This window comes from Marmota marmota, unplaced genomic scaffold, assembly GCF_001458135.2.
Source record: "Marmota marmota marmota unplaced genomic scaffold, marMar, whole genome shotgun sequence".
In the NCBI taxonomy this organism is placed as follows: domain Eukaryota; kingdom Metazoa; phylum Chordata; class Mammalia; order Rodentia; family Sciuridae; genus Marmota; species Marmota marmota.
In genome coordinates this window covers 1,566,796-1,592,294 of record NW_025999961.1, presented here as the reverse complement: position 1 = coordinate 1,592,294, position 25,499 = coordinate 1,566,796, and the positions used below count along the sequence as shown (strand labels likewise).

Sequence of the window (25,499 nt, the reverse complement as noted above, 5' to 3'; positions counted from 1 at the left end):
GAGTGAAACAAAATTGGAACAACACAAAATCATTATAATAGCCTCCTGAAATGTCCATCCGTCCTTTCTCCCTATCTGTTCCTCAGATGTGAGCGGTTTTTCTTCCATCTTACACATCTCCAGGGACAGGCAACTTAAAACAAAAGTGAAACAAAATAACAAAAGAAGAATCTTAAAATGGCTACCCATCCTCTTGCCCTGCCCTCAGGGGCGAGCAGTTCACTTACCCTCAGTCGCTCCCCGTGCGAGCCACCAACTGCCGCAGTCTGGCTGGGCACAATCAGGAGCCACTTGTCAAAAGAAACTAACTTTATTTTTAGAACCACACACGCCAAACAAAACAGCCTCTCAGGAAAAACCCTCAGAGCCTCAACTGCCACCACCGGCTTTCCACAAGCCTCTCTCTCCCACACAAGCTTCTCTCCACCTCCCACAATCCTCCTGCTCTTGAGGCCGATTGGCTGGGTCACGTGGGCGGAGCCAAAAAAGTCCCCCAATGAGCAGCTCCGTGGTCTGAAAGGGCAGGGAAACAGCCCAATGAGCATCACCGCAGAGGAGCCAATCAGCTAGATGTTGCTGGGGCCGCTGTGAGCCAATCATCAGCCGGCAGCTGGAAGTTTGCTGGGGCCCCTTCGGCTGTGTCTCTCAACACTGGGGGAATCCAACTCTGGGAAAGATCATTCCAGCAGCCTCTAGTCTGATCAAAGAGTTCGAATATTGACAGCAACATTTGATGATGTCAGTGAGCCCTGGTATTAGTACAGTGTATAGATTCCATAAAGGTGACCCTTCAGTCTTGGGAATGTTATGGTGTTTTCCTTTTAGCAAATTCTAAAACTAGGCCAATTCTAGACAAAGCAAAGTTCTAAGCATTTTCACAGGAACCTCAAGATGTAAACCTTATGGAAACTATAGGGTTTGCCCAAAAGGAATTCTAACCTTTGGCACCTTTCTCGTTTGATTATTGACAGGAAGAAGTGATTGGAGATTTGAAACCAGGAACTGAATATCGAGTGAGCGTAGCAGCTTACAGCCAGACTGGCAAAGGGCGGCTCAGCCCCCCTCAGCACGTTACCACGTTGTTCCAAGGTAAAGCAGGTTCAAATTCATTCATAACAGGAAAGTGGTGGGCTGCTAGTCATTCGTGCCTTCATTCAGCAAATCCAGTAGGGACCCTCTGTGTGCCAGGCACTCTGATGGGCTCTGGGAATTCAGCAGTGCCCCCAACACCAGCACAGACCTCTTAGAACTCAGCGGAGAGTCAAGATGCTATCTAATGAGTGTGTCCTCACAGGCTGTGAGAAAAACACAGGGATGAGGGGAGGGATCCCTGAAAAGACGATGGCTAAATGGAGAACTGATGGGCTGATAGGAAATAAGGAGGAGAGGAAGGGGAGTGAGAGAGATTTATGTATAGGCAAAGAGAATCCAAACAATGGTCACTAAGGTGGCACTAAGGTGGATGCTGGGGTACAAAAGCAGGTTGATGGCAGTCACTGCTCATAAGGTGCTCTTGGTAGAGAGAAGAAAATGGTAAGCAGGTGGCACCCATGCTTCCCCAGCCAGAGTTACAGAAGTGCTTACGTAGGAAGGTGGGAAAACTCTTCTGGACCCAGGCAATACATGAGAGGTATGAAAAGCTGGAACCCACCATGACCTGGATGGGAGGATCACCTTTACACAAGAGGAAGGCATTTCCCAAATGCCCTTCCATTGCTTTGTATCTTCTTATCAGCAGAGGAAACACACACACACACACACACACACCACACATGAATTGGAAAGTAATTTGCAGTAATGGTAAGCAGCATTGAGTTTTCCTGAAGATAAATATCAACTCCAACATGCAAACAGAGACAAAAGGCCACCAGGAGGTGGAAGTACATACCACACATGTCCTAGGGTCAGCAGAACCTAATATGGTCAGCTTTCTATCCAGATGTGCTGGGAAGAGAAAGGAAGACCAGCTCTCATGACTCAGACCTTATGTGCTGAGCACAGTTGTGATTTATCAGTGTGTGTTTGTTTTGGATTTTGAGGTTGTTGTGACCAGAGATGTTTTGGTCCTGGGAAGCACATTTTTTTTAATGTATCCAACCTCTCTAGAGCTGATACAATCAGCCACATGTTTGTTGTCCTGCCTAGATTCCTGCCGGCCTCCAGCGGCACCCCAGCAGCCACGTGCCCTTGTGGTTTCTGATTCGGAGGTGGCCCTATCTTGGAAACCTGGACAGAGTGAAGGACGCTCCCCTATTCAGTACTATTCCGTGGAATTCATCAGGTAAGTTTGTGTGGTATTTCTAGACCTCAGCTGTTCTGAGAGTGATGTAAGGGTACCAGGCAGGGTGGTCATCTGTAAGTCTTCACTACATGGACATTGTAAGAGCACACAGGCTTGGAAGGCCATACTTACATTCTGACTGGTGCCTATGTCTACACCGCTCTGGTGGTGGGTCATCTGGTAAACCTGTCCCCACTCACCCATCTCTTCTCTATTTCCCTTCCTCAGAGATCAGACACGGTTCTGAGCTCTGAAAACTCTCGGGGCACCATTACCAACTAGCCTGCCTGCATTTCAAGGTTGAAACTTGCCCTTCTGGTTTTGAAACATATTTGAAGTAAATATTTGATGATGACTTTTCTCAGGGGAGGGGGAAAGCTCTTCAGAAACAAATACAATGCATGGTTTCCTCTGCACCCATATTGCCGTGGGGCAAGTTTCTTGGTTTGATTTCAGCTTTTTTTTTTCCCTATAGTCTACTTCTGCAGTGATTTTTATTCAGCTTGTTAGAGGGAAGATGAGTGATTAAAAGTTAGAATTAAAAGTTCTTTAGGCGTAAAAACATTCTCAGTGCAGCTATGTAATTGTGTGGAAGGAAGAGAGAAAGGGAGAAAGGAAGGAAGAATTAACAGTCTAGGGTCTTTCCTCTGAACTCTGGTTGCAGTTTGATTTTGAATTGAAGCAGTGGCTGATCAATGGGTCTGAAAACAACGTGTGTGGAGTTTGCATTCTTTGCATTAAAGATGATGGAGCTCACAGGAGGCCTGCTACTTTATGGATTCATAAAGAGACTGGTGCAGCAACTCATTCCTAAGGCTCTCTGAAGCTGGGAGGAAGGATCCTGCCATGATCTGATTAGCTATGCTTCCTTTTCTTGACCTCCTAGCCCATTTCTTGGTAGTGGAAAACAGACATTGTGTTTTCTTTTTTTCAGAGAAGTGCTATACCAAGTCTCTTGAATGCTTGAATATGGAGCTTGTTTCAGACAGGACTTGATGAATTTTAAGTGGCAGAAACTTGAAAGGAGAAGATGGAACAGTAATGTACTGTCTCCTCCTGACTATAAAGTCCAGTGGCAGATATAAAATCAGGGGACTCTAGAGTTGGGTCACCTCACCAGTCTGTGTCCATCTCTCTGCTTTATTGATTTGTTTTCAGGCAGGCTTTTCCAATAGGTGGCAAGAAAGCCGTCAGACACACAAAACTAGTTTAGTTCACTACTGAAAAGAAAGTGGCTATTTATCCATGCACCAGCAAAATCCTGACATTCATTCTAATCGGTCAGCCTTAGGTCCCATTCCATTCACTGTGGTCAGGATGGGAAGAATCCACAGATTGACCAAACACTGATTTTACTGTAAATATGGCATAAACCTAAAGTTTATTGATTGAGTATTCAAGAGGGTTGAATCCTCAAAGGAAATTGTGGTGCAGTTTCTGGAATTGGGGCAAATAACACTAGGAATTAGTAAAAGAAAGAAAGTCAGGAAGGAAGGAAAGAAAGAAAGATGCCCATTGCAAAGCCCAAACCAGGACTGTTCTTTGAGGACAATCCACAATTCTGCTTTTGATCTAATTTGGCAAGCAAAGCCAAGAATATGCCTAGAACAGGGAAGATTCTAATCTGGTTTCCAATACTAGTTAAATATGCAACATTGAAAGTTTTTCATCTATAAAACTTGGAGCAAAACCTAACATTTATAATTTAGTTACACAAGTAAATTAGACAACACCAACAGAACAAATTGTAATCCATTAAAATTTAGAAAAATGCTAAGTGTTTTAATCATAGCCTGGCAGTTCATCTGAGTAACCCCAATAAAGATGATAATTATCACTTAGTATTAATTTTGCACTCAAACATCTATTTTAAAACTTGCTCTATGTCTGGTATATTGATACAAGGTAGAAATGGCAGTTACCCAACCTTGCTTGTACACCTGGAGAGTAGATCAAGGAGTCTTTGGCTTCAAAAACAGAAGAACTGGGAGAGAGTGTTATGATCCTCCACTCTCCAGATACATGGCCCTGGGGAAGTCACTTTCCCTCCTGAACCTCAAAGCCTCTTTGTTTGTGGTGCCCTCAGAAGAAAGGGTGAGGCAAGAATGTAGTTGCAAATAGTTAATTTGGAATCAAAAATGATAGAATGGGGAGAAAGAGACAGCAAAAGAGGACAGATAAGGGCTTGTTACTAAAGTCATTGTTCCAGGTCGTGAGGCCTTCAATGGGTCTTCATTGCACTGCCGTCTCTCTGGAGAATTCCTCTCAGATTTGCCATAAAAAGACAAGCAACATTTGCCCACTGGCTTCTGTTGTTTGAGGGTTACACCAGGAGGTACAGCCTTCCCATACTTGTAGGCCATGTTGGGATGTGAATCACCGAACAGGATCCTGGGATACAAGGAGGCGTGACATAGGCCAGCAGGTGCTTGAGGGTGGACAAGGGCTGTTGGAGGTGAGTCTGAGATCTCACAAAACTGTTCACATCCCAACTGCTGCTGAAATCAGAAATGGGGTGTGGGGAGTGATAAGGGACCCACGGGCATCAACTACGAACTCCTCTCTGCAAAACATGGGCAATAACTTCTTCCTGTCTATAGCGTGTAACGATTAGGAGGATCAAGTGAAGTCACATATGAGAAAGAGATTGGAGGCATTACAAACCTGCAAGAGTGTAAGGCGTGTGGGAGTGTTATGCATCTGTACTTAATAATTACAATTCCCTCCAACAAAAATACATTTGAACATTCAGAACTATTCCTAGCATCTGAGGGGCTCAAGGCTCAAACTCTTGTCCATATCTTTAGGTCATTCTTACAAACTGTTAATTCTTTGACATCTGTTTGCCTTAACAAAATACCTTCACAGTGTTCTGGAAGCTAACTCCAAATTTGGAATTCTTGGATTCTTCAGTGTTCCAGATGGAGAGAGCCCGGTCCTGTTTATAGCTCCTGTACTAGGAATTCTGTTTCTATTTTTTTTTTTCCAGCACACATCGATTCAGTCAAGTTATTGTATCTAAGGACCTCCATTTTCTCATCTGCAATATCAGGCAAATTCAACTCTTTTGTAGTTATTACTCATAGTCTTTGTAAAGTTTTTATACTGTAGACACTCTATACCTGTCTGTTTCCTTCCTACCAAACCCTCATTTCCCTTTTACAAAAGAGAAAACTAAGACTCAATTGCTTAACTTTCTTTGCTATAGTGAAATAGCTGGTAGGGGACAGAATTAAAAGTAGAACTGAATTTTCCCGATCTCAGCCCAGTGTTCTATTTAATGAAGCCCCTGGGTGTCTTGGTGTCTGTGACCCTCCTTCAGAGACCAAAGCAGGGACTCAGCCTGCTCAGAGCCTGGCTGGAGGAGGGAGCAGGAAGCCCCTTCAATCTCTGTCTGCTGTTGTTTCTGAAAGAAGCCCTCACAGCTTGTTGCAGCATTTAATGTTGGGCTGCAAAATAAATCCATTTGTAAACATCTCAGGTATTATCCCATACAGGTAAGTGCCTGAGGATATGTGTTTGGAGAGAGCTTTCCTAGGCTCTCAATCAGAAACTGCTGTTGGTATGCGCCATGGTCTGAATGCTTGCGCTTTCAGAAGCAGGGCCTTTGTGGGTGATTAGATCACAAGGGCAGAGCCCTGAGGAATGGGATTAGTGCACTCATCCAGAGGCCTGAGAGAGCTCCCTACTATTTCCACCATGTGAGACACGGAAAAATTGCCAGCTATGATCCAGAATGCTTAGTAAACAGCTGTTGTACTACATTGTTTAGGGACTGGTGACATGGAAAAATTCCATACATGTTCAGGATAAATATTTTTTCCCAAATATTATAAATCCTCATTAGTTGAATTCATTGACTTGGAATCAACTGATATACAAGACTGACTACTATATTTTTATTTTCTTTCCTTCTTTCTTTTTTAATCAGGCTGAGGATAAAACCCAGGTCCTCATATATGCTAGACAAGTGCTCTACCACCGAGATATGCCACCACCTCTGATTGTATTTTTTTTAATACCAGTTCAAATGGACTACAAAAGCATAGAAGTCTTTTGGGAGGTCTTCAGTTATTCGTTTTTCCTGAGAAAAGTACATGTCATGTTTCATGATGAATTCCTTTGCCTGTATATCTCCTGTGTACAGAAGCACATGTAACAGATCTCTGTGTGAGTCAAAAATTCCTTGTTGCACTTAAGATGCGGGCCTTTTGCAAACCAAGTCTAGGAAATTGTAGAAACTGGTTTATCCTCAGAGGTTATCCTCTGATTTCAACATCCTAATGGGAAGTTCTACCTAAGTTTAGTCACTGGAAAATCAGGCGTCAGTCTTCTCTCTGGCTTGGTGGCACTTATACATCAGTTTGCTCTTCTTACTTGCCATTCAATGGGGATAAGCAATATTAAAGGTATTGCTACAGGATATTCTAACAAAAGTTTTAAAAATACTTAACTGACTAATAAAAGATGAACCTGAGAAATAACACTAGATCATAAGCTGGGGGTTCAGCTCTTTATTAGCTAGTTATTATGACGTTTCAGATAGACTTTATTTATGATGATCACTTGAATCATGGCCCTAGGACTAAGCAAGTTTTTGCTCCTCACCCAGCTTCTACCTCCCCCAAGACAGGACACCTCTGGTGTGAACACCCAGGAGTTATGTTCTCAGCAACTGCATCAGAGAGTATCATAGTCTCTGGCTCAGGCAGAATGAACACTTTTAAATGGGCACAATCTTCACAGTCTCCCTCAAAATTGGAATGGGAATGATTCATTAGATTCCCCGTTAACTGCAAATTTTTAGTTTTTTGAATGGTAGAAAAAAGATATGAAAGGCAAATTGTAAGCAAGACTGCAGGCTGTAACATATTTTGCAATGTTTTTAAAACATTCAACTGCTTTTTTTCAAACAGAAAAGTCATGCATTTGAAGAGAAGGAGAATATTTCTTTACTCATGTGATATTGAAAATTTCTTTGTGGGCAGCAAAGTCCCATGTTTATTAAAATAAGAACCAAGCATAAATATAGCTACCTATGCTTCAAAATATTTTGACTATAAATATCTGAGAAATCTGCCTTCTTCTGCTTAAGAATTTCCCCAGGGTAAGTGCCTTTCTCATAAGCAAAAAATATATATATATACTATGGTGGCAATGAAAGCAAAGGGCCTGGAAAAATGTTCCTCGTCACTGATGCTCCAGTTAGGGTGCTGTGCCCCACATATGCTATCAATCAGGGCAATTAGAAGTGAGAAATAGTTTTCATTTGACTTAGCTACAATTTTTTTCTGTAAGTGGCACATGACTGGTTAAAAATGCTCCAGAGCTTTGCACTGTCAACTACTGGAAAGAGCAGACTAAAACTTTCAGTGACTGTTTTCAATTAAAAGTTCATTGCTAGCTTATTGGGTACATGTGAAACTTCAAAATATTTCTGTGTATGTTTTAGGAAAACAAGATAAGAAATGTTGATCTTTAAATCTCACCCCAGAAAGTTCTACTAATAAATGAGAAGGACTATTGTTTACCCTCTTCTCCTTTTCACATCTTTCTGCCTAAATAATTGCCTTGCAATTGCCTTTCCTAAAAAGACTTGCAAACTTTACTTTCATGTAGGTCTGTTTCTTGGCTGATTGCAATGCCTACATATTGATTTCACCTGAAAATCTCAAGGTCATACAGTCTGGGTGATTATCACAAATTTATATTTTTGTCAAAAGTCATCCACCTTTCTATGCCATCATAAACTTCTTTTTTAATCTGCAAGTAACAAATTCAATTAGTTACCTCACAGGAAGCAACCCTGCAAAGGCTGTTAGTTTGGGATTCAGAATGAAACTGAAAGGATTCTGGATGTCCCTTGAATAATTTTAAAAGAAATACAATATGATCTGTCTGTGGTCAAGGTCAAAAGGTCTGAAAGGACTCTCAATGCTAACACCACTCAGGTGTACATTTGTTCAAATGTGGAATTGCAAGAGAGATTGCAAAACTGAACTCCAATCCTGGCAAAGTTACTTGATTTCAATCCTCACTTTCCTTGAGTGTAAAATAAGCCTGGACTTTGTGGCATCTAAAATCCTGTGACTCTGATGATCTATCATAGTGACATAGGTGAGGCCGTATAGACTGGTGCTTTGACACACATGCCCTCACCATTTTAATCTGTATGCTCTTTTAGTGGGTTATTTAACTTTTCTATGCCTCAGACAGCAAAATAGAAAAAAAATAATTTACTTTTCTCATAGGGTTGCTGTGAATGCAAATGCTTACAACACTGGTTGTGTGGTAATGCACAGAGTGTTCTATCCATGCAGACCATCCCTGTTAAGGCTTTCGTGATGGATCTTTTCTGCTTTCCCTTATAGGCATGTTTGTCCCTGACTGTAGTTTTTATGCCTAGGCCCTGTGCAAGGATAGCTCTTCTAACCTCTTTCCTTAGTTAGCTTTGGTTCATCCTGTCAAGACTCCTCCATAAGCATCCCAGGAAGCCTTGCTTGATTACCTTCTTCCACTATTAGATTAGGTTGGGCATACCCACAGTATTTGCATGCACGCTCAGCACATCTGTAGTTAATTACTTGTTCAAGCTCTGTCTTCCTACTGGAACATAAGGGTAGTCTCAGACTTGTTCCCCTTTATAGAATACAGCACCTGGCACTCAGCAAATTTAACACATGTCAAATGGATTCTGGCAAACATTTGTACCCAGGCATTTGTGGGATTGCATGCAGAGAATACCAACAGCTAGCTGGAACCTTGAGTGAGCTGCTTCACCCTCTGACTTTCCTCAGTGGTAAAATACAGATGCTGACAGTGGCCACCTCAGAAAGGACATGATAATGAAAATATGTTTGCAAAGCACCTAGAAGAGTGGCTCATGGAGGATTTTTTAATGTTGGTTTTTTCTATCCTGAGTCACATGGAAATGTATTGCTGCACTGGAAACTATGGTTTTTAAGTAAATAATTGAAAAAGCATTAGTCACAAGTGGTTAAATGAATCCTTTATCACTGATGTCAGAGACCACAATAGTAACCAACATCCTCTCTCACCAACTGCAGAAATAGAAGCCAGATAATACCCAACACATACACATCTGCACATACACACCTTACCCATGGTCACTGTCATACCCAACCCCACTGAAAATTCCTTATTGTTATTGTTTTCTCATCATAAAAAGGATATCAGTGTGTGTCAAATGTTCAAATAACCTAAATATATATGACTAACTTGAAAGTTCCCACTGTGATTTTATTTCACATGGAATGCAAACTTGTTTCAGAGCTCTTCAAAAATAAGCAAACTGCCAACTTTCTTCACAGAATTTACTACAATATACAGCAATAATTAGGCAAGTGACTGCAATATATAAGAGTAACATAGCCCTGCATTGATTTTCTTGCACCCAAAAGTTAGGATTAAAAATATTTAAAGAATTATTCTCTCTCTCTCTCTCTCTCTCTCTCTCTCTCTCTCTCTCTCTCTCACACACACACACACACACACACACACACACACACAATCACAATGCCAGTGATGGAACCCAGTGCTTCATGTATGCTAAGCAGGCGTACTCTGTCACTGAGCTACATCCCTAGTCCTAAAGGATTCTTTATATGCAATTAGTTAATTTGGAGAAAATGAGGGAATGTGGAAAATGTTCCTGCTTTCTTTTCAAGCAAGTGTTTAGGAAGTTATGCAGTTTAGGTATCAGTCTTCTTTCCCACCATCAACAGAATTAGAAATAAGCAAGAACAGGCTTGATTGAAAGTCAACTGAGGTTTCATGTTAACAAATGGTGCTTCATGAAGACAAGAATTTCCTTTTCTTACCTTTAATTTCAAACCTTAAGTCTCAGAAGAGACTTCCTGACTGGTGGCTGGTCCCAGAAATTCTGGTAGCCATCAAGTTGCTTTGCCCAAATTCTCATGGAAGGGGTCTCCTGAATGCTTTTTGCAGAAGTTTGACCTACAGTTCTACAAATTGATTCTTTAAAGCTTCAATCCCTTCTACTATGAGCATTCTTAATATAATTCTTGCTCAGATTGAAGGAAGTTGACACAAATTGAATTCTTGTGCAGCAGCTTTGGGAGCCATTTATAAACTGCAAATGAAAAGTGTGCTTTCCTATTGCTCTACCTGGGACAAATTGCCAGTTGAGTTTATTATTATCCTGTTCTATCCATCTGTTTGTCATTTGGTTGGGTTAAACCAACACATAAATAAAGAAAGAGGCTGAAAGCTGAAGGTCAAATAATAGATTTTTTTTATGCGACTACTTAGTGGTTTTGTACTTCTCTGCAATTCATTTCTGTGTAGAGCAAATCCTGCATAAAACCAGTCTGTAAAATCGACAGACAATTGTAGGCTCCTAGCGTGAGAGTCTCTCTCACCCCTGTCCTGTTTGCCCTGGATAATCTCTGGGATCATGTCTCTTCTCTTAAAGCAGAGTGCTTAATCTGCAGTCTGTAGATCCCCAAAGGCTCCCTGGATGGAATTCAAGGGGTTCCTGCACTTAGCTGAAAAATAATTATTCTTAGTTTCAGCACCTGAAACTTAGCATTTTCTTCATGAATCAATGCCGACAACAAACCACAGTGGGATTAGCACTTCCTGTGATTTTTGTCACCATTAGAATGATAGGTCTTTTCTTCTCCCATTACAATTGCTGTGCATGTGTCAAAGTACCAGTTATGTTTATCACTACCTTGAAATTATCACAGTGATTTAAATTCATTGCTGGATTTTATTATTTAATGTGTTCATGAATAAGCATATATATGACTATATCATAATTTTTATATTTTTATAATTGTGTTCAGTATAATTAGTTTCCTTGTGATCTTATTTTTTATTTTATGCATATAAACATTTTTATTTTATGCATAGGAAAACATTCATAGACTTCATCAAACTGTCGCAGTGGCACATGAAGGTTAAGGACTGTTGTTTTAGGTCAGGAGTTGGCAAACTTTCTCTCCGAGGATGAGATAAGTAAATATTTTGTACTCGTCACCTGTATGAACTGTCTCAAATACTCTGCCATTGTAGCAGAAAGGCTTCCATAGGCAATACCTAGACAATTGTGTGTGCTTGTGTTCCAATAAAATGTGACAAACAATGGCAGCTGGCTAAAATCTGCCAACCCTTGCTATAGGGCATCACGTTATTTCTAAGACTGAGTTCTGAAGATATCTGAATTCAGTTCAACCAGCATTTATTAGATATCTACTATGAGCATATTTTCATACAAACTTGTATGTGTTGAGTATCTTATATGTGAAAATCACATACAAGAGATTCAAGCATGAATAAGCTATAGTGAGTGTAGCAGGCAGGGCTGGGGGCAAGAGCCTGGGGGAACACATTTGATATCTGAATCTGTTTTTAATCTAAAAAAATCGTATATGACACATACAGGTGTACATATTTGAAGGCTTCTTATGGTAGCTAAGAGGGACACATCAGAGATAATCCAGCGGAGGAGAAGTGGGGAAGCATCCTAAAAGGTATCTGTTAGAGGAAGCCAAGTAAGCAATGGCTTGGAGGCAAGAAAGAAGTGTTCTTGGAACAGCCTGGAGCTGTTTGTGGTGAGAAATGGGTAAGCAAGGGTCAGACTAAGGAAGGCATCATAAAGAGCTTGTGTGCATCCCAAAGGATATTAGGAGCTATGAAAAGCGTTGAGCAAGAAAGGAATTATAGGTATCTGTAATTTTGGAAGATCATGCAATCATCTCAGGGAACAGATAGGTGAATAAGACAAAGTCTAAATGCTTAATGAGCTCAGAGCCTAGACCAGAGGACAGAAATACAAAATGACATTAGCAGATGATATAATCAGTGTAATAGTAGAATCAGGTTCAAGGCATGGGATAGCTCACAGGACAGTCTTATTAATTCTGTTCATGAGATGATGCTTAGAAAGGAATAATATAAGATAAAATACTTAGGAGAGAATCCTAGGTCCTTCAGAAGCCATTTAATTGTAGAATAATAGGTTTGATATTGAAAGAGGCCATACATATCTGGTTGTACTATAATTAAGCTATTGGTCCCCCCTCTCAAGCCAGCAGTGTGACCTCCACTGTCACGACCCTTCTGCATGTCCTGCTATATCCCCTGGAGGACAGTTTTTTCCTTCTCCTACAAATTCCAATCTCAATAGTATTTTCCAAGTAGGATTTAACTGCTTCAAGCCCAGTTTCTTAGTGTCTGTAACATGTTTGAGCTTCACTTTTCACTCCAGCCTGAAGAACAAGGGTTCCTTAAGCTGTGGGTGATAATTCATTAAATGAAAGGTAAAGGGGATCCTGGCCAATTGTTTTTCAGAAGTGAAATAGAATGGGACTGAAAAGAAAATATCAGAGGGTATCATACAAGGTAAAACAAGAATTTGTAAAACTTGCATGTGTGTGTGTGTGTGTGTGTGTATGATGTTCACTGGGTCACATGTGCATTGTATGTCTTTCTGAGGATCATGCAAAAACATGGAAAAACATCGATCCATGTGGATCAAAGTCAGAGACACTGAACTAACCCTAACCTCTTGCACTGCTCAGGGCTTCCTGTAGTCCTTCATCCTCCCTGATCCCTGATGGATGGCTGACAACCCCTGCTTTTTTTTTTTCTTCCTTTTGGTGAAGGATTTATTCGAGCATGAAGAATAGAAACAGAACTCATGCAGGGGCAGAGGGGGCCCGATAGTAGGATTCCCCAGTACCAGCTTTGATGCACAGCTCATCCTCCCAAGGCAGCTGCCTTCATTGTTGACCATTCCTAACTACCATCAAAATTTTTCCCATGTATGTGCGGCCATCACCTTATCTGTAAGGAACTACTAAGTTCCTAGTCCAATATGGAAAAGCGGGTGTCCACCCCATCCTCATTTGTCACACAGTCTGTCTCCTATCTAAAGACACTACCCTGTGCTCACTATGTCTTCTCCACTCGGACACCTTGGGAACTCTTCCTCAAAAGAAGTTGGATCTACAGTAGAGAGAAGGGAACTGGAGGAGGGAGAAGGGAAGGGGAGGGGGAGGGGGAAGTACTGGGGACTGAATTAGAGAAAATTATCTGCCATGCTTTTATAATTATGCCAAAATGAACCCTAATATTATGTATAACTTAAAGGATCTGATAAAAAAGAAAAGATGGATCCAACACATCTCTAGCGTATCTGCTTAACAGAGGAAACTCCTTGTGCCAGCCCAGCAGCAGCTGGTACACAGTGAGACAGTGGCCACTTTTAAAGTTCAGATTTACGCCCCCCCCCCACTGGAGATTTTTGCCACATCAGGTTTTCTGTGCCTTAGACCTATGGGATCGACTTTTTAAAAACTAGCATAAGATTTTATAAATATCCTACTAAACTTCATCAGGACAGACTTTACCCTTGTGTTTCTATATACCAAGAAAATTTTAAATTTTTACTCTGTGACACCTCTTATTTCAGGAAGGCATGCTTCCCAGACAACTATTCCCCAAAATTCTTCTGATTATTTTAAATACAACTGATTGTGACTCTTCTTCTGAGTTTAGACCACTAAGATTATTCTTTAATGTTCTTAAGTTTTCCATCAGTCTTCCCCTTAAAAGTGAGGGGGCAGAACTGAGCCTTCTTTACTGCCTGGAGGGCTTTTGTATTGTTTTGCTTTGTTTGTTTTTCCTATCCAGTTTCTCTTCTTAACCACTTGCATTGTTCTTGGGCAAATCCTTCCCACATTCTCATTTGCCCGTTTAGCCATTGAGCCTCTCTGAGACCTGGGGATAGTCCATGCAGGCTACTAATTTAGAAACCCAGTCAAACAGTCGTCCTTACACATTTTTCAATATTTATTTAGTGCAGCAGCATCTATTATATCTAGAAAGTATAATTAGCCTTTCTCCTTTTCTCATAAGACTTTTAGTAAGGTCTCTTAAGGTGCTTTGGAATGCAATGTTGTGGGGTTTTTGGACGTGATTCCATCTTGTAAAGGACCTTGAAGAATGACCATAGGGCGTGGGAGCTTACACACAAGCTCCCATGTCTTGGGCATAAGTCTTACCTCAGAAGTCCTCATCGGATAATGTTAGGATTATCAGTGAGAGTTATTTTTTTTTTTTTGCTAGTTAAAATCAAAACTCACATTTTAAAAAAATGATACCTAATAACTGAACGCTCTTTTAAGATAAATTCTATGTGTGAACCTCAATTCACCACTTTCCTAATGGAAGGCTAAGGACTTTTCTTTGAATGTGAGCCCACTGAGTAGAGTGCCCCACTGATATTCTTGCACAAACCACACTTGGAAAGTCTCACTTACACTTCTTCAGGTGAACCAAAAATGTAATCACTTACAAAGCTGAGTGCAAAATCCTTATGAAATCTTATGATCTTTCCCCCAATCTTTTACAATTGTGTAGCTTTTACCTAGTTTAAAGGCATTTTTTTAGTGGTTCAGCTTATCAAGCCTTTCAAAGACACTTAACATAGCTATCATTCATTTTTGTACTCACATTTCACTGGTTTATATAGTATTAAATTAAAATAACAATTGTAACAACAAAAAGGGCATAAATAGGAATGGGAATAAACACAGTTGACTTTTTTTTGCTTTAAGACTATACCAATTTCTTTTTTATTGGTTCTTTTTAGTTATGCATAAGTAGGATTCATTCTGACACAATTGTAAGAACATAGAATCTAACTTGTTTTAATTCAGTCCCCAGTTCTTCCCCTTCCCTTCCTTCCTCCCTCCCCCTTTTACCTCTCCTCTACTGATCTTTCTGCTATTTATTTATAGTTTTCTTTTAAAAATTAGTGTCTTATGGACATACATCATGGTGAGACTTACTGTGGTATACTCATATGTGTACGCAGGTAATTTAGGTCAGATTCATTCCACTGTCTTTCCCTGTCCCATAGCACCTCCCTTCCCTTCACCTACTCCATTGATCTTTCTTCTATTTTTTAATCCGTGCCTCCTTATTTTGGATTAGCTTCCACATATCAGAGAAAACATTAAACCTTTGATTTGGGGGGATTGGCTTATTTTACTTAGCATGATAGTCTCCAGTTCCATCCATTTACCAGCAAATGTCATAAAGTCATTCTTTTTTATGACTGAGTAATACTCTGTTGCATATATATATATATATATATAATTTTCTTTATCCATTTTTCTGTTGATGGGCATCTAGGTTGGTTCCATAGCTTGGCTATTGTGAATTGTGCTGCTATAAACATTGATAGCACTGTCCTATGCTGATTTTAAATCTTCTGGATATATAATAAGGAGTGGATAGCTGGGTCATGTGGTAGTTTCATTCCTAGTTTTTTGAGGAATCTCCATACTGCTTTCCAGAGTGGTTACACTAATTTGCAGTCTAATCAACAATGTATGAGTGTACCTTTCCCCCTCCACATCCTTACCAACTCTTATTGTTACTTGTATTCTTGATAATTACCATTCTGACTGGAATGAGATGAAATCTCAATATGGTTTTAATTTGCATTTCTCTAATTGCTAGTGATGTTGGACATTTTTTCACGTATTTGTTGATCATTTGTATTTCTTCTTTTAAGAAGTGTCTTTTTAGTTGACTATTGATGAGCCGGTTGCTCAACTGGTAAGAACAAATGAGGATCATTGGTCAACTTGGGAATTTGATTAGTAGATGTTAATAAGGAAAACCTTGACCATGTGTGTATGTAAAGAAGTGCCTTGGGGCTGGGGATGTGGCTCAAACGGTAAGGTGCTTGCCTGGCATGCTCGGGGCGCTGGCTTCGATCCTCAGCATCACATAAAAATAAAATAAAGAAAACTGAAAAGTAAATATTTTTAAAAAATTCTCTCTCTCTCTCTCAAAAAAAAGTGCCTTACTTATTTACCTACTAATGGCTAATGTTTTTATATGCCAAACCTATCTTTCGTATGGATTAAATGGTCTTTCATATCAGCACCCGTATTATTTTCTCTCTTTGGTTATCCCACTTGATAATTTACATGTGGTTAATGCTTAATATATTTGTATCATATGCAGCTGGTATCGCTCTGGTCTCTTCTCCACCCAAGGATTCTCAACTCCTTCTCAGTTATCCAAAACCAAATACACTTTCCTCAGCATTTCAGTTCTTGAAAAATGCTGTATTGCACTGCTTCCTAGTGGTCCTTAGATGTTTTATTCCTGCACTGATCCTTAGATATATTATTTCCCCAATTGGATTATTAACTCCCTTAGCCTGGACTGTGTTTATACATTCTAGGAGCATTCCTTAGAATATAACTTCTATGATGGAAGCATGCTTGACAATCATTAATCATTTGCCAGCTGACTAGTTCAAGGCAGCCACTTGCTGAATATGAAAGTTCAAAGAAAAATAATTGTTTAATAAATCTGAGATTGGCAATGGGCAAAGTAGTCAAAAACAAAACAAAACTTAAAAAAAGAAAAGAAAAGGAATGAAACAGAAAAATATTCCACCCAGTGGTTCTGTGACTTTGGGTAAATAATTTCCCTTTTGTATCCATAAGGGTAGAATGAACACTAAACTAGACCACTGGCTCTTAAAATTTGGGGAATCTTGATTATCTTTGAAAATCTGATAAAAGCTAAGGAGTCTCTCCTTAGAAAAATGAAGAAAGTGCTCACATTTAAAATCTTGCATATAATTTCTGCAAATCCTCAGACACTTGGACCAAAGGATCTGGAAGATTCCACCTAGTCCTGATAGTCAGGATGGATTCTGAGGTGGCCAGTGATAAGTGCTTCTTCCTGCCAAAATGAACCAGTGAGCGGCTTGATTAGGAATTGAGTAATTGGGCATTGAGTAGCCACTGCTGACCACACAACAGATGCTCTACCCAGTCTCCCCTGCCCAACCACCTCCAAAGGCAGGCCATTGCTCTCCTGAAGTGTGGGATGCCATATCCCACCCTACCCCACTTCTTGGACAAGTGCTTGAAATGCAAGTCCTGCTGGCAACCGTCCATCTTTACCTGGGATGGCGGCACATCTCTGTCACCTTCCTCCTTGTCTGGCCTTTTCAATGTTAGGGAAAGTGTTGCTATGGTGATTTGGTTGGAAACTTTGCAGTTAGGGTACAATGATTTTCTTGAGTCAGGGAAGATAAAACTATTGTTGAGGATGATTTAAGACAATACTTTTGCCTGGTTATCTCTTTCTCAACTCACCTCTGCCCTTTTATACCTCCAGAGACTCTAAAAACATTCAAATGGAAAACATGACAACATCCCAGGCAAAATGTTAAAGGTTTCCACTGGTATTTAATCTGCATGAGCCTCCCTCTCACTCTATAAAATGAAATTAAATGTTAATGATTTCAATCTCTTATTCATCCAACATAGATTTTTCTCTCCCTACATTAAATGAATGACAAATACAAAATAATCTTTGTGTTCTTTCTTTTGCTATCACTTTTACATGAGGATGCCATAGGTGTTTACAGGTAGCGCTGGGTAAACAACAGCATACTCTGAGGACAGATCTGAGTTATTTTCTCTGTAACTATCACAAGGAAAGCTTTGCAAAGGATAGCAGGAGAATTTTATCTAAAGAGCTCATCTTTTTGGACTCTCTTTCAGGTATCCCCTGTGGTGTTCCTCTGTGAAGTGATTTTGTTCTAATTTGAGTCTATAAATGTGTTTCCTTTGACTCACTGCGGTTTTCTCTTTGATGATAAAATTAGTTTACATGAGAAGCCCATCTTTAGGGAAAGAGTAAGGGGAAGAAGAAGTCAGCCCTCTTTCTCCAGGGGGCATGCCCTGTGCTCTGTGAAATTTACTTTTCTAAGCATGAAAATTCTTAAGAGGTCCAGCCCTGCAAACCTCTCCTCAGCACAGTGAGCTGAGGAAGCATCTGGTGACTGGGCTTTGAGTGATTCCTACCATTGAAATACTAGGCAGACACATATTAAAGAAATCTGTGCTTCTTACCATAAGACCCAGCTATACCACTTCTGGGTGTTTATCCTAAAGAATTAAAGCCATCATGCTATAGTGACACATGCATGCCCATGTTTATAGTAGCACAGTTCATAATAGCCAAACTACGGAACCCGTGTAGGTGCCCATCAATGGAGGAAGAATAAATAAAGAAAATATGGTATATATGCACAATGAAGTTTTATTTGGCCATAAAAATGGAACTATGGCATTTGCAGGAAAATGGATGGAACTTGAGACCTTTAGGTCAAGCAAAATAAGCCCAATTCAGAAGGTCAAGGGTCATGTGTTTTCTCTCATATGCAGAAGCTAGAGAGGAAAAAGGAAAAGAAAATGGGGGTATGGATCTCATGAAAATCAAAGGGAGATCAGTAGAACGGATGAAAGGGATTGGGGAAGGAAAAGAGGAAATACTGGGGAATGATATTGGCCAAATTATATTGTTATATAACTATAATGCACCAATGAAAAATGTGGGAAGGAAAAAGGGAAATCTGGGGTTCATTCAGACATTTTTTTTTTTTAGCATAATGAGTCTCAATTTCCTTGCCTGGTAAGTTGTTCATCAAAGACAAGGCCAACCTTTTTTTGCTTCCTGCCTTCCTCTAAATACATGTGAGCAGAGGTGTTTAGTGGTAGGACATCTTAAAGGAACATTGCCAGGGAACAAGTAGAAGGAGGGAGAGTAGCCCTTACCCACCATCACTGCAGTTTTTATCTAATGCCAAGGATCTTCTCAATCTAACTTCATCTCAGGAACCAAGCCAGCCCCACCACTTCTCAGCATATGACCTTGAGCCAGTTTCTTACCTATTCAGTGCCTTGGTTTCCTCCTCTGTATTTAAGACAACAACAGCAAATGGGTCGAGTGCTCACTCTTCGTATCTGCTGCATAGGGCAGCTGGGGGTAGTAAATGAGTATTAGAACAGTGCTCAGTACTTTGAAAGCACTTCAAAGAGATAGCTCTTATCAGCTATTGACACAAATCCTCCAGTTAGGCCATTCATTCTCACTGACCCCTTCACACACTGATCTTCCCAGCTTTTATCTTGCTGTTCTTATCACCCACAACCCTCTTCTTTCTCCCCTTCAGAAGGGACATTCATACAGAGCACAGCTGTCCAACTGAGATGCAGTATAAGTCTATATGAAAATTTATATTTTCTTATTGGGCCATTGAAAAAGATAACAAAAAACAAATGAAATTAATCTTAATAAACTATTTTAACCCACTGTGTCATTTAATCGTGTGTCCATTATGAAAAGTTATCAATGGGATATTTCACATTCTTTTTTAATTTTTTCATTAAAATCTATTATACAAACCAGCACAGTGCACATGCCTATAATCCCAGAAGCTTGGGAGGCTGAGGCAGACGGATTGCAAGTTCAAGGTCAGCCTCAGCAACTTAGTGAGGCCCTAAGCAACTTAGTGAGACCCTGTCTCAAAATAAACAAAAAAGGCCTGGGGATGTAGCTCAGTGGTAAAACACCCCCTGGGTTCAATCCCCAGTACCTAAATAAATAAAATCTGTTGTACATTTTGTACTTAGCATGCATCTCAATGCAGCCTAGCCACATTTCAAGTGCTGACTGGCCACGTGGGTTAGTGGTACCATGTGACCACATCCAAGGCCAGAGTAAGCAGGCAGCTGTGTGTTACCAGCTCTGTAAGTGGGCAAGTCCCTTAGATGATGGCTGGCACAGGCTGAGTGTTTACAGTGGGATGTCAGGCACCACACTGATGGTGTGTATTTCATTTCATGTCTACCACGGTCCTCTTAGGTAGGGACCTTCATCATTCCCCACTTTATAGGAGAAATGGAGTCTTAAAGAAGTCTCAGCTGGTTAAGTAACAGAGCTGGGGTTTGAACGTGGCTCTGTTTGACTCCAGAGCATATACTCTCACCCTCTACATGTTGCCTACCAGACAGGAGCTGAAATGGAGATCTGCCTTCTCTGTGGGACACTCACAAGGACATGTGAACGTTCCACAAGGGGACACAGATGTATAAATTGTTCAGAGTAAGAATGTCCACGAACAGATTTGTCTTGGGTTTTCCCATAGCAATTTGTGCGGTCACCCTATAAACCTCATATTTGTTTATTTGTGAACAGATTGTGAATAAATGGAATCTGCACTCTCCTGACCTCAGGGGATGGGGCTGCCAAGGAAAGGCTTGTTTATGAAACATCTGGAAAGCAGAGTCCTTGAAAATGAACTCTCCTGTGTGGGGGTCTTTTCACTGCAGTCAAGACTGTCAAGCACAAGCGGCTGGTCTCTACACAGTGCTGATTCTTGGCCCTAAATATGATGTCCTTGCTTTTATTGGCAGGAACTTCCAGTTGATGACCCATGATTTAAAATCAGGACCTCTTTCAGATAAGATATGTTAACTCATGTTTATGAGTGTCACTTCCGGAGTTCAAATGCTGTTATTTTACACACCAGCCAGCTCCCCCTCCTTATGGTATTTCTAAACAATTTCTTTCTTCTTCTTCCTTTTAATTAAAAAAAGGCCAGATTTTGACAACAATTGGACCTTAATCGAAGAGCAGATCCAGATGGACTCCATGGTCATCAAGGGCCTTGATCCAGATACCAACTACCAGTTTGCCGTGAGGGCCGTGAATCCCCATGGCCCCAGCCCACGCAGCTGGCCCAGTGACACCATCCGAACCCTTGGTGAGTACCATGGCCCTCCAGGTACCATGTGTAGCTGCACTGCTGCTAGAGTTGTCTTCGAGGACTCGCTTGCTGGGGGCTTCTTAGTGTCCTGAAGAAGGACAGCCTGGGTTGGGCTGGCCTCAGGCTTCCTCCTAGAGTTTCCAGCCCTTTGGAGATTGAAGTCACAGGCTAATTCTATGACCAGGAGGTCAGTGGGAGATTTATTTTTGCATCATCCTTAGGGAGTTTGAGGTCAGTTTTCTTTTACAACTAAAGAATAAGACAAAATGGTGTGTAGTCTTTCTGCCCCCTTCTCATCTTTTGAGAACATGAGTTCATCTTAGAACCATGGGGGGAAATCTAAAGCCCTCAGATGCTTCAGGATTAGTGTTCACCTGCAAATCAAGGTTGACCTCTCTGAATGACGTTCAGGAGTATCGCTGAAGTTATTGGAGTGATAACATGTCACCCTGGCGCCTCATCGATGGTGTAGGTTCTTATGGTACCTCTCTGGGGACCTGGAGGAAGCTTGGGCCAGTGTTTATCAAGTCAACTGAGGATCTTCTTAAAAGTCAGATTCTGTCTGTTCTGGAGTTCTTGCAGGTGATGACAAGAACCATACTCCCACCTTGCCAAGCCCAGCCCATAGGCAGTGGGGAGTCTTCGGAACTAAAATTCTGGCTGGCACTTTTTTGTTTGAAGAGCCCTGTTATTACGCCAGGTCCTCTTTACCCAAGAAAGGAACTCTTGGAAAAGAAGTCTCCCTCTCTACACTGGTAGTTGGCCTTCCATTGTCCCACACAAAACCCTGATGAGTGGCTTGGAATAAGCTCCTTCCCTGTCCTTACAAAACACCAGCACAGATGACTTCCAAGGCCAGTACTACTGGTCCTTCTGAAAACAACCCCTACCTTATAAGCTTGAACGCTAGGTGGAATTGTGTGGGTATATGATGAGGTCACACTTCCAAAACACACACGCACATTTACACTCTGTATAACTACAATCAGTTGACAATTGTTCCCTTCTTCTTCAGGATTTAGAAACTAAAACTCCCTAGACATATGCCATGGGATCAATGAAGCACCTTCTTTCTAGAAGAAATGTTGACCGTTCTGCTTCAATGGCCTGCCTTCTTTTTTTTTTTTTAAAGGCAGGAAAGGAATTTTTTTTTTTTTAGAGAATTTTAATATTTATTTTTAGTTCTCAGCAGACACAACATCTTTGTTTGTATGTGGTGCTGAGGATCGAACCCGGGCCGCACGCATGCCAGGCGAGCGCGCTACCACTTGAGCCACATCCCCAGCCCCAATGGCCTGCCTTCTTAGATTTTTGCTAGATGAGATCTATTCTATCATGTTTGATTGAATTTTGTGATGTATGGCCAAAAATCAGGGTCATAGGAATTAGGGACTGACTGTATTTTGAAAACCTTAGTTTGCCTTTTCCTATTACAATTTGAATTGGCACTCTGAACTGTGCCCAACTATGTTAGTCAGCTTTTTGTTGCTGTAAACAAACTATCTGACAAGGGCAACTTAGAAGAGGAAAGGTTTCTTTTAGCTCACAAGTTTCTGAGGTTCAGTCCATGGTCAGCCAACTCCATTGGTCTGGGTCCAAAGTGAGGCAGAACATCATGGTGGAAGGGCATAGTGAAGGAAGTTCCCCAGCTCATGGCAAGAAGGGGGGGGGGTGTTTACAGGAGATGAACTCTTCCAGGACATGCCTTCAGTGACCTACCACCTCCAGCCATGCCCCACCTACCTACTGTCACCACTCAGTCCATTAAACTAGGATGGACTGATTAGGTAACACCTCTCAAAATCCAAATGTTTCTCCTCTAAATATTCTTGCATTAATACGGGAGCTTTGGGGAGATACCTCATATCCAAACCATAGCATTCTGCCCCTGGCCTCCAAAAGTGCATGTCCATCTCACAATGTAAAATGCATAGACATCATCTCCAAGAGGACCATAGTCTTTTTAAAAATTTATTCATTTATTTATTTGGTCTAATTTGTTATACAGGACAACAGAATGTATTTTGATTCATAGTACACAAATGGAGCACAGTTTTTCATTTCTCTGGTTTTACACAAAGTAGAATCACACCATTTGTGTCTTCATACATGTACCTAGGGTAATGATGTCCATCTCATTTCACTGTCTTTCCTACCCCTTGCCCCCTCCTTCTCCTAGCTCCCCTTTGCCCTATCCTCAGTTCCTCCATTCCTCCCATACTCCTCCTGCACCCCAATTATGAATCAGCACCCAATCATCAGGAAAAACATTCTGCTTTTGGGTTATTTTTTTGGGGGGGATAGGCTTACTTCACTTAGCATGATATTCTCCAATTCCATTCATTTATCTGCAAATGCCATGATTTTATTCTCTTTTAATACTGAGTAATATTCCACCATAGTTTCTTTATCCATTCATCTATTGAAGGACATCTAGGTTGGTTCCACAGTTTAGCTATTGTGAATTGTGCTGCTATAAACATTGATGTGGCTATGTCACTGTAGTATGCTGTTTTTAAGTCCTTTGGGTATAAACTGAGGAGTGGTATAGCTGTGTCAAATGGTGGTTCCATTCCAAGTTTTCCAAGGAATCTGTATACTGCTTTCCAGGTTAGTTGTACCAATTTGCAGTCCCACCAGCAATGTAAGAGTGTGCCTTTTCCCTCACATCCTTGCCAACACTTTTTGATGCTTTTATTCTTAATAACTACCATTCTGATTGGACTCAGATGAAATCTTAGAGTAGTTTACATTTATATTTCTCTAATTGCTAGAGATGTTGAACATTTTTTCATATATTTGTTGATCGATTGTATATCTTCTTCTGAGAAGTGTCTGTTCAGTCCCTTAGCCTATTTATTGATTGGGTAATTTTTTTTTTTTTTGGTGTTAAGTTTTTTGAGTTCTTTATGTATCCTGGAGATTAGTGCTCTCTCTGATGCGTGTGTGGTAAAAATTTGTTCCCATTCTGTAGGCTCTCTCTTCACCTCACTGATTGTTTCTTTTGCCATAAAAAGCTTCTCAGTTTGAATCCATCCCATTGATTGATTATTGATTTTATTTCTTGTGCTTTAGGAGTCTTGTTAAGAAAGTCAGGGCCTAATCCAACATGATGAAGATTTGGGCCTACTCTTTCTTCTGTTAGGTGCAGGGTCTCTGATCTAATTCCTAGGTCCTTGATCCACTTTGAGTTGAGTTTTGTGCATGGTGAGAGATAGGGGCTTAATTTCATTTTACTGCATATGGATTTCCAGTTTTCCCAGCACCGTTTGTCAAAGAGGCTATCCTTTCCCCAGTATATGCTTTTGGCACCTTGGTCTAGAATGAGATAACTGTATTTATGTTTGTCTCTGTGTCCTCTATTCTGTACTGTTGTTCTATATGTCTGTTTTGGTGCCAATACCATGCCGTTTTTGTTACTATTGCTCTGTAGTATAGTATAAGGTCTGGTATTGTGATACCACCTGCTTCATTCTTCTAAGACTTGCTTTAGCTATTCTGGGTCTCTTATTTTTCCAGATAAATTTCATGATTGCTTTTTCTATTTCTATGAGGAATGTCTTTGAGATTTTGATTGGAATTGCATTAAATCTGTGTAGTGTTTCTGGTAGTACGGTCATTTTGACAGTATTTTATCCTGCCTATCCAAGAACAAGGGAGATCTTTCCATTTTATAAAGTTTTCTTTAATTTCTTTATTTAGTATTCTGTAGTTTTCATTGTGGAGGTATTTCGCCTCTTTTGTTAGATTGATTCCCAAGTATTTTATTTTTATTTTTGAGGCTATTGTAAATGGGGTAGTTTTCTTAATTTCTCTTTCAGAGGATGTGTCACTGATGTACAGAAATGCATTTGATTTATGGGTGTTAATTTTATATCTTGCTACTTTGCTGAATTCATTTATTAGTTGTAGAAGTTGTCCCATAGTCTTAACAGTTCCAGTGTTGCCCAAAAGTCAAAGTCCAAAGTCTCATCTGAGACTCAAGGCAAAGTCTTGGCTGTGAGTATCAAAAGCAAATTACCAACATAATAATGGCCCAGAGTAAACATCCCCATTCCAAAAGGAAGTATTAGGGATATAGAAGGAAAAGATGGAACCAAAGTAAAACCAAAACCAGCTATGCAAACGAGCACTGTAGCTCCATGTCCAGCATGCCCTCAATGACCCACCTCCTCCATCCATGCCCCACCTGTCTAGTTATTACCCACTTAGTCCATTTAAACTAGGATGGACTAATTAGGTCACAGCTCTGATAATCCCATCATATCACCTCTGAACATTCCTGAATTAACATAGAAGATTTTGGAGGACATCTGATTTACCCTCCCACCCTCCCCATCCTTGTCATAGACAATTGAGCTCTCTGCTCTGGCTTTGTGAACTGGTCACTCTCACCTCTTTCCATCTGTCCCTCAGTATTCCCGTATCCATGGAGTTACAAAAGAAGAAGAAAGATGAGCTATACCCGCTCATGCTAGCCTTGACCTTGCATGTGGGTGTGGATACTGGAATCAGGGAGGGACTGGTAATAGGGGCATTCATTCCTTGTTTTTTTTTTTTTTTTTTTTTTTTTTT

The 25,499-nt window shown here is 40.6% G+C and overlaps 1 protein-coding gene and 1 long non-coding RNA gene across 5 annotated transcripts in view; one reads left to right on the top strand and one right to left on the bottom strand.

Annotated features, from left to right (window-relative positions):
* LOC125616731 overlaps positions 1 to 2,021 on the bottom strand; it is a 62,017-nt gene extending 59,996 nt beyond the window's left edge. For 2 of the 3 annotated variants that reach the window (XR_007347464.1, XR_007347462.1), the window contains exon 1: positions 1,889 to 2,016. This is a non-coding gene — a long non-coding RNA (uncharacterized LOC125616731). Of the gene's footprint in view, positions 1 to 1,888 lie in introns of all 3 variants that reach the window. The other variant, XR_007347463.1, reaches the window with a different exon arrangement.
* The window catches only part of Egflam (EGF like, fibronectin type III and laminin G domains), a 180,617-nt gene that overhangs the window by 79,617 nt on the left and 75,501 nt on the right, over positions 1 to 25,499 (top strand). For both annotated transcript variants that reach the window (XM_048802877.1, XM_048802876.1), the window contains 3 exons: positions 972 to 1,089; positions 2,146 to 2,281; positions 20,755 to 20,921. In XM_048802877.1, the coding sequence (XP_048658834.1) occupies positions 972 to 1,089; positions 2,146 to 2,281; positions 20,755 to 20,921 (421 nt within the window). The remainder of the gene's footprint in view (positions 1 to 971; positions 1,090 to 2,145; positions 2,282 to 20,754; positions 20,922 to 25,499) is intronic.